The 12,976-nt window shown below is 40.9% G+C and overlaps 1 protein-coding gene across 1 annotated transcript in view; it reads right to left on the bottom strand.

Annotated features, from left to right (window-relative positions):
- DPYS (dihydropyrimidinase) overlaps positions 1–12,976 on the bottom strand; it is a 98,946-nt gene that overhangs the window by 48,250 nt on the left and 37,720 nt on the right. Inside the window, exon 4 of the mRNA XM_019973950.2 lies at positions 12,733–12,922. Within this exon, the coding sequence (XP_019829509.2) occupies positions 12,733–12,922 (190 nt within the window). The remainder of the gene's footprint in view (positions 1–12,732; positions 12,923–12,976) is intronic.

Raw genomic sequence — 12,976 nt, 5'->3', positions numbered from 1 at the left:
CACAATGAGTCTTGTCATGAGACCAGTGGAAGCTGCTTCTTCAGGTGTGTCTCAGAATGAAGAGAATATGGAGCAGAGGCAGAGCCAACTGATGATGGATGAATGAAATACAGATCTCTGCTGCTGTGAGCTATTGATATTTTAGGTAAATTTGTTACTGGAGCATAACCTAGCAAAAGCTGGCTGATATATATGCCATTTTAATGGAATCTTCTCAAAAACCCTGTCTGGAAAATGCTATTATTATCTCCATTAAAGGAAGAGTCTTGGGCATATATTTAGAGAAAACTATAATTCAGAAGGATATATGCATTCCCAATGTTCGCTGCAGCGATATTAACGACAGTCAAAGCATAGCAGCAGTATAAGTGTCCACTGACAAACGAAAGAAGATGTGGTACATACATACAATGGAGCGTTACTCAGCCACAGAAAAGAATGAAATCACACCATTTGTAGCAACACGGATGAACCTAGAGATGATCATACCAAGTGAAGTAAACCAGACAGAGAAAGACAAATACCACATGATATTGCTTCTGTGCGGACTCTTAAGAAAAAAAGATACAAATGAACTTATTTACAAAACAGAAATAGATACACAGACATAGAAAACTTAGGGGTTCCCAAAGGAGGGATACATTAGGAGTTTAGGATTAACAAATGCACACTCCCATTGGGTTAGCCAAAAGATTCATTCAGGTTTTTCCTAACAGCTTATGGAAAAACCCGAATGAACCTTTTGGCCAATCCAGTATATATAAAAAATACATAATCACCAAGGACCTACTGTATAACACAGGGAACTATATTTAATATTTTAAAATAACCTAGAAGGGAAAAGAATCTGAAAAAGAATATACATACATACTATATATGTATGTATGACTAAATTACTTTGCTGTACACTGGAAACTAACACAACATTGTAAATCAACTATATTTCAATAAATAAATAAATTTTAAAAGGCAAGGCTAAGGCTTGTAGAGTTAAACAACCTCTGTACAGTTAAACTACAACTCAACACAAGTTGGGGGAGGAAGTAGGATCTGAATCCAGGCGTTTTCATTCCATCAATCCTAATCTCTGCACTATACTACTCTGATGATAATGACAACATAGAGCCCAACCACAAATAGATTGATCATCTTTCCACACTCTAAAGGTAAAAAAACCTCCTCTAAAAGCTTAACGTTAAATAAAAGAACACTCAGATAATAAAATTGTAGCCAGAAATGCATATTTATAAAATCATGCAAATGAGACTATCAAAAGCACACAATATTAGAAAAGTTAATAGCGCATAGTGAATTTAAATTTAAAATCAGAAGCCTATCTCTGATTAGCATTTGTCAGCACTATAATAGATTCTCTGGCATCCACCTGATCACATCCAAGCTGTCTTGAAGGAGAATACAGAGAAGAGAGAAGCTGGCATCCCAGTTACTTCACTCTGGTTAACCAGATGCCAGACCTTAGTTAAAATCCTGATATACAACTGAAATCCACTGATGTCCTCAGAGAGTCCTGACAGCGGATGGCCACCAGCTGCCCGAGTCGTGCTGAATTGGAGCGTAGCATACTATTATCACACAGATCATTTCTCCCCCAAACAAGCCATTTTCTTCCAGTGAGCCTAGGAATTTGAAAAACCCTGAAAACAAAGCTGCTTGAAGCCTAACCAACTTTGCCTCTTAACTAACCCAGTATCAAACCACGGTCAATGAAATTTATCCTCTGAGAACTTTCTGTTGTTTAGTCACTAGGTCGTGTCTGACTCTTTTGCAACCCCATGGACTGTAGCTTGCCAGGCTCCTCTGTACATGGAAGTCTCCAAGCAAAAATACTGGAGTGGGTTGCCATTCCCTTTTCCAGGGGATCTTCCTGAACCAGGGATCAAACCCAAATCTCCCGTGTCTCCTGTACTGCACTGCAGGCAGATTCTTTACTGCTGAGCCACTGGGAAAGCCCTAAACTAAGAGGTAATGCACTATTTATTGGAGAGATAACAGGACAGACAGGGTATTTTATTTGCAGGTAAAAGAGAACTTCCTAGTCCAAGAGAACTCTTAACGGATAGTTTAGACAATGAGAAACTCAGATACTTGATCTGCAATAACTTTACAAGTTGCCAACTCAGGATTTTTCATGGTGCTTCGTCACAGAGGAAAGATTCTTATCACATGTTCTGTTCAATCATTTGGCCCATCAAGGTGGTATGGGAATATAGTTCCAAAAGTTCTACAATTTTAATAGCTCTCTGGAAAAATTAAAAGTGTCAGCATCTACCAGGAGTCTGCCAGGGTTGTTTTGAAACCAGATGACAGGCCATTTCCTTGGAAGGGCTTAGCACCTTTAAAATGTGATATGCCACTTAACAAACTCTCCATTAATAGGGCTATTTTCAACTGACTCCCCATTAAGTATCTTTAAATACTTAAAAAAAGTAAAAATTCCTAATTACTCTTCCCTGTATTTCACAATGGTTCTAAGACACTTTCAAAAGGCTAAACAGCAGGAAAGCAGTGAAAAGAAAACAAGGGGCCTAGGTAATCTATAAAGTGAAAAATTAAACTAGATAATTCAGCATAATGGTGGGTTCTGTTATTTGGGAGCCAAAAATAAAGTAGTAATAAAAAATATAACTTATGTATAGCTCTCTGGAGTTTGCAGATGTAGACTGAAGATCATGTATCTTATTTGACCTTCATGGAAACCCAAACACTGGTTTGACAGATAAAGAAGCACATTCAGGACTTCGCTGGCTGCCCAGTGGTTAAGGCTTTGCTTTCCAATGCAGGGGGTACAGGTTCAATCCTTGGTCAGGAAGTTAAGATCCCATATGAGTCATTGGCCAAAAACCCAAAACATAAAGCAGAAGTAATATTGTAACAAATTTAATAAAGATTTTAAAAATAGACCACATAAAAATTGAAAGAAAAAAAATTGACCCCCAATAAGACTAATTCATCCATGACACAGGAGTAAGTGGTACATGAGAATTATAGAACCCTAGTACACTAATAACATACCACACGTAGGCACTATGTTAGCAGGGAAAAGTATTATTTTTCATTTCTTGGTAAAAAGCATATATATTTTCAAAAGTCAACCATAAGATCTGTGGACTTGGTTAAGCAATTTTCCAATTTCACTTACTGGTTTGATTTACTATACTTAACAGGTTGGTAATGAAAAGTCTTAGATCTGTTCTCTCTTGATTATATTCGAGAGCAGATGGTTTCAACAACCCTTGGGAGATAGTACATCTCCATCACTAATGTCCTCCCACTGCCTCAGCAAGCTTCACAGTATGTTGTACTCTGTCTCCCCATGCATGTTCTCTCCTTCTTTCTCCATCCTTTGGCTCAAAACCAACAAAGAATCTGCACTTATGATGCAATCTCCCAGTTGAAGGAGTTCTACTCTCTGAGAGATTCTTAAGATTTCTAAATAATGAAACATGTCAGATCAACCCACACTGCCCCCATCCCTGGCCAGACAACACTAATAAAATCACTGTTTATTAAATGCAAGTGAGAAAGCAGATGTTAACATCTTGTCTACGTTTGGGAGCTGCATTTAATCAAGTCACGGCATCTTTTAGAAAAGGTTGAAAGATGCAGAAAAGCTGGCATAGGTGCCCAAGAGCGGAAGCATTGGTTACCAAACAGAAGACCAAACACTTTCATGAAAAAAATTTGTCCCAGCTTGAAAGACAGAGTAGAACCTTACTGGACTTCAGATTCAAAACATTACACTTATAAAGAAAAAAAAAATAATTGAGAAGGATAACACATAGAAGGGGCATAATAAAGTAGATCACACAGATCTAGATTCAAATTCTGATTTTGTTCATTTTAGTTGGTGACCTTGTGCAAGAAGAGTCATTGCTCTTGGTCTCAGTTTTGCTCATCTGCAAAATGGGATTGTAGTGTCCCTCTAGTGTGGCAGTTTGGTGAGGATCAAATAAATTAACATATATGAAAGTACTTGGCATCTTCCTGGGATCCTGGAATCACTTCATGTTATGAGCTGAACTGTGTCCCTTGTCAAAATCCACATGTTAAAGTCCTAACCCCCAGTATCTCAGAATGTGACTATATTTGGAGATAACGATGCTTTAAAGAGCTAATTAGGTTAAAATGAGGTCATTAGAAGCGAGCACTCATTTAATAAGACTGGGGTTTTTGTGAGAACAGGAAATATGGACACAGACACACACTGAGGGAACCCAAGGTGAAGACACAGGGAAGAGGCAAGCATTACAAGCTGAGGAGAGAGGTCTGGAACATCCTTCCTTCAGTGGCCGCAGAAAGGACTGACATCGCCAAGCCGAAGATCTTAAACTTCTAGCCCCCAGAATGGTAAGGAAATTAATTTCTGTTGTTTAAGCCACTCAGTCTGTGGTACTTTATTGCAGCAGCAAACATTAGTTTTCTTATGGTCAATTCTCTCTCTCTCCTTTTTTTTATTTTTCAGTGTTTTAAACTGGGCAGTCTTAAAAAAAAATAAAAAAATAAAATAAACTGGGCAGTCTTGAATTGGTTTGCAATTAGACACCATGTTCTAAATTTAAAGGACAAGGAGGGTTCAGATGCTCATGCTCAGGAAAGAATAAAGGAAGTCTGAGATTCAAATCCATCTTGACTCAGGCATACACCCATCTTTTCTTAGGAAAAGCACCGGTTACCAAGCATCAGCTCATTGTACTTGTGGAAGTGAGATTTGGTTCACTCTGCTGCTGCTGCTAAGTCGCTTCAGTCGTGTCCGACTCTATGCGACCCCATAGATGGCAGCCCACCACGCTCCCCTGTCCCTGGGATTCTCCAGGCAAGAACACTGGAGTGGGTTGCCATTTCCTTCTCCAAAGCATGAAAGTGAAAAGTGAAAGTGAAGTTGCTCAGTCGTGTCCGACTCTTAGCGATCCCATGGACTGCAGCCCACCAGGCTCCTCCGCCCATGGGCTTTTCCAGGCAAGAGTACTGGAGTGGGCTGCCATTGCCTTCTCTGTTGGTTCACTCTACTCAGCACCAAAAAGCAGGGGGCAGCATGAACACATGGGCAGAGAGAGGCCTCTGTGTGGCCCTTTCTCCCCCTTAGTCCCCAACACAAGAGGAATACGTGAGGAAGGGAAGGTAGAGTTTAAATAAAATGGAAAATAAGACATCTAAACCTTCCTGGAAGAGAAGTTTGTGTTTTACAGCAATAAGCCTGAAGAATAAAGCTTTCTACAAATGTCAAACCAAAATCAAATCAAACGAACAACAAAAAAAACTCAACCATAATGTAGCCCAGTTCATTGTAAGCTGCTTGAGAATCAAAATTATCTTAATCATCTTTGCAAATTCAATGCCAAGAGCAGTGTCAAGCATATATTAGGCATCCAATAACTTCATTTTTTATGAAGTATAAACAAAACATTTTATTAAAAAGTTCAAGTGAGAGTCATATTTATACCTGAAAGACATGAATATGGATGTAAAACAGAATTATGCTTTATTAAGACAAATTGAAACAAGTTATATAGAGAAATTAGTATTAAAAATTTCAGTATTTAATTGGTAAACAAATTATAACAGATATACACCAAAGAGAGCATCAAGTAAGTTGCAGAGAGAAATCACCAGCATTCTAAGCAAAGCACCAGAAAAATACTAAATTCATGTGCATCCATGTTCTACTGGGAGGTGGAAAGGAGAGGTGAGCAATGATTTTTAAACACTATTAATAATCCCATGTGTCAATATGTGGCAAAAAAAAAAAAGGAACATGGATAACCAAAGCTACTCAAACCAACGTAAAAAGTACCTCTGTCACTGAAGCACATGACATATACAGACGCCCGTACCATTTAGACAAAGAGTGAACAGTGAGTGAAAGAGATCTGAGAGTAGGCAGATGGGAACTCCTAGGCGAGGTACGATTTCAGCTGGTTCACCCAACTTTTTACTGGAGGTATGGAACAACGGAGGGGGAATTCTACTTCTGGAAGAAACACACTCTAGGGACAGCCTTCTGACCCCCTTGCCTCATTTTTGCACGAGTGGATGGGAACTAGCCTAGATCTAGTTGCTCAACTTGGATTACTGAGACTTGAAATACACACGAAATCGAAATTCCTTGCAAACTGTCAAAGGCAACTCAAGCTTTCAATGGCGTGCACGGGGAAGCTGTATTCTTTTTCCTATAACCTGCTTTTCACGTTTTATTGCAGGTGCTGAACCCTAAAAGGAAATATCAAGGTATGAACAAAGGGAAACGGCAGGCTTTGAATGAAAGTTGATTCACTGAACATGTATTCCCCTCTCTTCCTTTCCAGCTCACATCAAACGCTGGTGAAGATGTACAACAGATGAACAAAATACAGGGCTGTGCTGAGAACAAAAGAGGGACCATGGCTCACCAGAGGTTCTGACAGACTGTAGGAAGACAGAAAGCAGACGGGATTGCAGTGCTTATAACAGGAAGTAGTGGCAGCAACAGCCTGAGCTCAAAGGGGCAGAAAGGTCATGACGGACATTTTTCCTGGGGTGGGGAGGGCAGTGAGCATGGGGAAGGGGATGAGATGGGGCAGTTGGCCCCTGTCCCCACCTCTGCCCAGGGAATTAAGCTTCCTAAGGTGGTGCTGATGCTACAGTGTGAAGCCCCAATACCTGAAACTGAAGCTCACCAGTGACCATGCCCCATTTACACTCACTAAGCCCATAGTCTCATTGCTGGTGCTCTCAACTAGGGGCAGAGTTTGCTCAACAGTGGAGGAAGTCCACACCAGCTCCCTGCTCAACCACCTGCAGTGTCCAGTCATAACACGGACAGCCCAGGATCACCAGACACTTGAAAAAACAAACAACATAAAAAGATGGGCCAAGATGTTTAAAAAAATACCACACACACACACTGAAAAATTGACTCAGTAAGAAACAGAGATAATCCAGGAAAAAGTGTTAAGTGCTCAGTCTTGTCCAGCTCTTAGTGACCCCATGACCTGTAGCCTGCCAGGCTCCTCTGTCCATGGGATTCTCTAGGCAAGAATACTGGAGTGGGTTGCCATGCCCTTCTCCAGGGGATCTTTCCGACCCAGGGATCGAACCCATGTCTCTCACGTCTCCAGCCCTGGCAGGTGGCTCCTTTACCACTAGCGCCACCCGGGAAGCCCAGTTATAGAGCCAACTACAAACGCTGGAACTCCTGTCCACGTGAAGATAATAACGGAACCGACAGAAGTCAGGAGGAGACAGAGAGGGTAATACTGGGACTCTCGGTTTCTTTTGAACCTAGTAGATGATAAGGAGATCCCACACAAAAAATTAGCCAAAACACATAAATTTAAGTAACATTATTTGAAGTGACATTTACTACTAACAAAACTCAGGAGGGTTAGATTTATGTAAGTTAGATTGCTCTTTTTTCACCACTTAGAATCAAGTTATACTGTCAAAAAATAAGTCACTGCTTACAAACTTAGGGCTTAGGATTTTGGAGGAAACCACCACCAACAAAAAATAGATATGGTTAAAAAATTCTAGTTCCAAGACTGAGCTGAGAGAGAGAATGCTTACTTCTTACTTAATACAGTCTTCATCATTTCTATTTCTGGCATTTTTTTTTCTTTTAACAATGATAAATAACAGAATGATAGTAACATTTTAAATATGTTTCTAAAAAATGTAAGGCCAATAAGCAAAACCAATCAAATATAAACTTGACATCTGCATTTTCCAACACTGTAACCCAATTTCTTCTTGAACAGAGTAAAGAGTAATTAAAAATGTGGACTTAGGGTTGAATAGACTTGAATCCCAGCTTTAGCACTTACTAGTAAAGTGAACTTGGGCTTAATTTACCAAACTTTCCCAATCCTCAATTTCATCAATCACAAAACAGTGAAAAATTTTGCCTGAAGCATTGTTATGACAATTTGAAAAGATAACATATGTTAGAGTGTATTAATGAGATAACATATACTAAAACTTGAAACAAGATATATTGAAATATGTGCCAAGTGCGTATTAAGCACTCAACAAACAAAGTTGGTTGTTATAATCGTTCACCCTCAGGTTGCTATCTTCTGGGTATATAGCTGGCAACATAACAATAAAATCCAACATAATGAGAGTGTTGTATTTCTAGGCAACTACAATAGAGACGATTAATAACTGGATCTCTTTTGTGCCTCCGGGAGCAATGATTCTCACATTTAATATGCATATGAATCACCTGGGGTTCTAGTTATAAGGGCACATTCCAACTCAGTGCATCTGGCACGAGGTCCAAGGATCCGCATCTCTAACGAGCTCTCAGGGGATGTCAATGCTCTGTTCCAGGGACCACACCCTGAGCGGCAAGGCCCTGGATGACAGAATGGGCTGGCAAAAGGATTTACTGATAGGAAATCTTCATATTGCAAATCTGTAAGGCTGAATCATTCCTTTTTTAAGCAAGACAATGATGAATAGATGTGTATTGCTCTTTTACATTCAGAAATTATGTGAGATAATAAGGACGGAGTAAATGAATCTACTGAAAAAGGCCACTGTGCCCGCCAGCTCTTGTCACTCTGTACTCCCCGTGGACCTGCCCTCGGATTGGCTGACGCGGTCACCATGTGAATGGTGTGACACTGCTTGGTCACCTGTGAGAAGTTACATGCCAGTGATGGAATAATCTCTCACGCTAGTTTATTCTGGACCTCCGCTGCCCCTAACAATTGCATGTTGGAATACCTTCACAAGTGTTATTACAGTACGTCTGACTCAACTAGAGCATTTGGGTTGAGATTTTAAGTATTTCATACTTATAACCACCTTGCAAAGGGATTTAGCCATGTCCAAAAAGTATTTGAACTAGCAGTCCCGTTTCTAGTGAGGCTACCCTGTTGTGGAAGATAGAATAATGATGCCCCAAAGATGTCCATGACCTAATCTCTACCACCTGTGAGTATGTTATGTACATGGCAGAGAGACTTCAAAGATCTTAAAGATCTTCAGATAGGCCGAGTATCCTGGATTAAACAGGTGGATTCAATATAATCCAAGAATCCTTAAAGAGAGATCAGAACAAAGGAATGTTCTCCACCCACCACAGCTGGCTGTGAAGAAGAGGAAGGGAGATAGGAACCAAGAAATATAGGTGGTCTCTAGAAGCTAGAGAAGGAAGGGTATCCCCCTGGAGCCTCCAGAAGGAACACAGCCCTCTGACACCTTGGTTTCAGCCCAGTGTTACCTATTTCAGACTTCCACCCTCCAGAACTATATGACAATAAATTTATACTGTTGTAAGCTATTACACTTGCTATCATGTGTTACAGCAGTAATACAAGACTACTATACCTTCCACATATATGAAATAACATGTGCATAAGGCCATCACTGTGGTTTTATCTGCAACAACTAAAAGTCAGAAACAGCTCAAATATCCATCATTAGAGACTAGTTGACAAACACAGTGCCATGCTTTGCACCTGTAAAAAAGAATGAAGAAGCTCTCCATATCTAACATGGGCTGACCTTTAGGACATATTTTCAAATAGGAAAAAACAAGATCGAGAACACTGTGTATTTTACCTTTCAAGTAGGAGAGAAAGAAAAATAAGACACATATGTTCTTTAAAAAAAAAAACAAAAACACTGCAAGGGTAGCTCAGAAATAAATTAATGAAATAATTAACTATGGGATGTTAGGGAACACTGTGTTATTTTACCTTTCAAGTAGAAGAGAAAGAAAAATAAGAACCATATGTTCTTTAAAAAAAAAACAAAAACCACTGCAAAGGTAGCCCAGAAATAAATTAATGAAATAATTAACTATGGGATGTGGGATGAAGCTAGGAAGGAAGCAAGACATCTCTGAGAACACATCTTTTGATGTATCACTTTGACTTTTGGACTATGTAAATGTTTTACATGTTCAAAATATAAAATTATATTTAAAGTAATATTAAGATATTCATAATTAATTTTAATAATTTTCTACCTATGATTTACATTCTAAAATATTTCCTAGGCTTATTCTGCGGCTAATGGAATTCTATCCCAAATCAAAATACTCAGGATCCAGAAACAATTTCCTGACAGAATGGTCAAAATCACAGATCGCTTGTGGGTTAAGATTGACCATTTCTGCTGATTTTGCTGTTTCTTAAATCATATTCTTACATTACAGACCTCACTGACAAGCTATAGGACCTGGTACATCACTTACCAGAAAATAGAGAAAACCAATTTCATAGAGCTAGCAACAGCGCCACCTGGTGGCAAAATCTAAAGCTATAACGATTAATAAAATTGAAGTAAAGGTTCTTTTTGAAGTGCTGTGTTCTTTAATACTGAAATTACGTATGGCAGAAAAAAGCAACCAGAAATGGCTGGTACTAAGATCTTCTTTTCTTATGAATACAGTATTTATTTTGTCTTCCTTCTTTCAAGCCCTGAGCCAACCATCTTCCCTTGGCTTCCTGGAGAAGTACAGGAAAAGGAGACACGGGAGAAAGAACTATGGGAGGTGGAAATGGCTCCTTCACATGGCAAAGAGGATGACAGAGGCCCCATCAGGCAAAAAGAGCCCCATGGCCTCAGGGCAAAGCCCAGAATGGCGTAGAAGAGCTGCTGCTTTAGAGAAGGGTTCCTCCCATAACCAATGATGAGGCTCCCAAAGGAAAGTAGAAAGTGTTAGTTGCTCAGTTGTGTCCGACTCTTTGCAACTCTATGGACTGCAGCCCACTGGGCTCCTCTATACATAGAATTCTCCAGGCAAGAATACTGGAGTGGGTTCCTACTCCCTTCTCCAGGGGATCTTCCTGACCTAGGGATCAAACCTGGGTCTCCTGCATTACAAGCAGATTCTTTACCATCTGAGCCCCCCAGGGAAGCCCGAGACTCCCAAACACAGTCCTAATTCCAGTCCCGGAGCCAGCCACCCCTACTGTGGCAGCCCCAGCTGCAATGAACTTGACCACTGTGTCAATGTCCCTTGAAATGGCACCAGTCTGGAACTGTGGCTAGGAATAAGTGAAGTGGTCCGGGAACATGGGGCTGCTGAGCTACTGTGGCCTTCAGCTGTCAGTGTCGCCGGTCTTTTTAGTACCCCTGCAGACAGTGACCGGCTCAATAGTGAAGAGGTTCTCCTGATCAAGGAGGGCATGCCTGCGTGCTAAGTCGCTTTAGTCGTGTCTGACTCTTTGCAAGCTTATGGACTGTAGCCACAACGCTCCTCTCTCCACATCCACGGGATTCTCCAGGTAAGAATCCTGGAGCGGGTTGCCATTTCCTCCTCCAGGGAATCTTCCCAACCCAGAGATTGAACCCCCATCTCCTGTGTCTCCTGCACTAGCAGGTGGGTTCTTTACCACTAGTGCTACCTGGGAAGCTGATCAGGGAGGGAGTGGAGACAAACTTGGCACAAGCGTACATTTTCAGGGAATGAAGGGCTGTTTCAGGAGAGCTGCTCCCAGTGCAGAGAAGACAGAGATGGTAGTCAGATCTTATCAACTCCTGTGTGAAACTGAGGTTACTCTTAATTTGATGTACTGCATTTAAAAGTGCATTTAGCTTGCCCAAAATTCTTAGTGAAATTCAAGCAGCAAGAAGTAACGTTGACAAAATTTATCCTAGTGTCAATTATGGACATGCCAAGTCTATTTTCATGGTTTTAAAAATCTATATTATAAAAATGCAGCCAGGATGAGTTATACAATTCTTTCTGGTTATCTGGTTTCCTAAAAGTGAGAGAAACCACAACCATCTCCCAGGAGTGTCTAAAGTGTTGAATAAAATATATCTTATTTGTTTTTCATCCTTCCTTTCCCAGTACTGGCCAATGAATGAAATTATTTCCTTCCTTAAGTCTTACCAAAAGCAGATTAATGATTACATAAGACCTGGGTTTGATTCCTGGGTCGGGAAGATCCCCTGGAGAAGGAAATGGCTACCCACTCCAGTATTCTTGCCTGGAGAATCCCATGGACAGAGGAGCCTGAACGGCTACAGTCCACGAGACTGCAAGAGTCGGACACGATTACAACTAAACCACCACCACATATTAAATTATAGAAGTGAGGCAATTAAACAATTTGGAGTAAAAATACCTTTGTATTAAAAACCTTAAAATAATTATAATAAAAACACTATCTGGATGATTATTTCCATTGTGCCAATGCCCAAGTTGCTATGAGACAGATTAATTTGGTTCAAAAGAAATGTGTTGAGCACCTACTATGTGCCTTGCATGACCCTGATTCAGGTATTGGAAGTGTTAATGGAGGTGCCTAAGAGACAGGAAAGCTTCTTTGAAGTTCACTAGAGAACTGCTCTGACTCTGTGCAACCCTATAGGCTGTAGCCCACCAGGCTCCTCTGTCCATGGGATTCTCCAGGCAAGAATACTGGAATGGGTGGCCATGTCCTCCTCCAGGGGATCTTCCCAGCCCAGTGATGGCACCCACATCTCTTATGTCTCCTGCATTGGCAGGTGGGTTCTTTACCACTAGCGCCACCTTGAAAGCCCTAGAGAACTGGTAGTTAGTGGTGTGAAGGTTGGAGCTTGTGACTGAAGGAGGGCAAAAACAGACAGACCTGTGCAAGACTGGGAGAAAACAGAAAGGATGCTAATAAAAAGGCAGGAAGAAAAACTATGGAAATGCATGGACAGCTTTCTCATAGGGGTTGCCATTGTTTCACCTTACTCTTCAGCTAACAGTACTGAGTCGTAAGGAGGGTACAGTTCAGGAATTACCATCTCTCCGGGCATCCGCCACCACCTTTGCCGCAGACTTGCTCATCACGTGCACGACGTAGAGAGGGCAGTTCACGGCGCTGGCTATGGTGACGGCCCTCAGCGTGGCTTCTGCCTCCACCGCTTCTGGACGGCTCAGCTCATGGCCCTCGGGACCTGTTATCCCCAATGCCAACATCTTCTTTGCTCCCTGAAAAGGCAGCAGGAACATACATGGGAGAAAGCTTTGCTAATGACAAATTCC

This window comes from Bos indicus, chromosome 14 (assembly GCF_029378745.1).
Source record: "Bos indicus isolate NIAB-ARS_2022 breed Sahiwal x Tharparkar chromosome 14, NIAB-ARS_B.indTharparkar_mat_pri_1.0, whole genome shotgun sequence".
Taxonomy (NCBI): domain Eukaryota; kingdom Metazoa; phylum Chordata; class Mammalia; order Artiodactyla; family Bovidae; genus Bos; species Bos indicus.
This window is presented reverse-complemented; position numbering and strand designations above follow the sequence as displayed.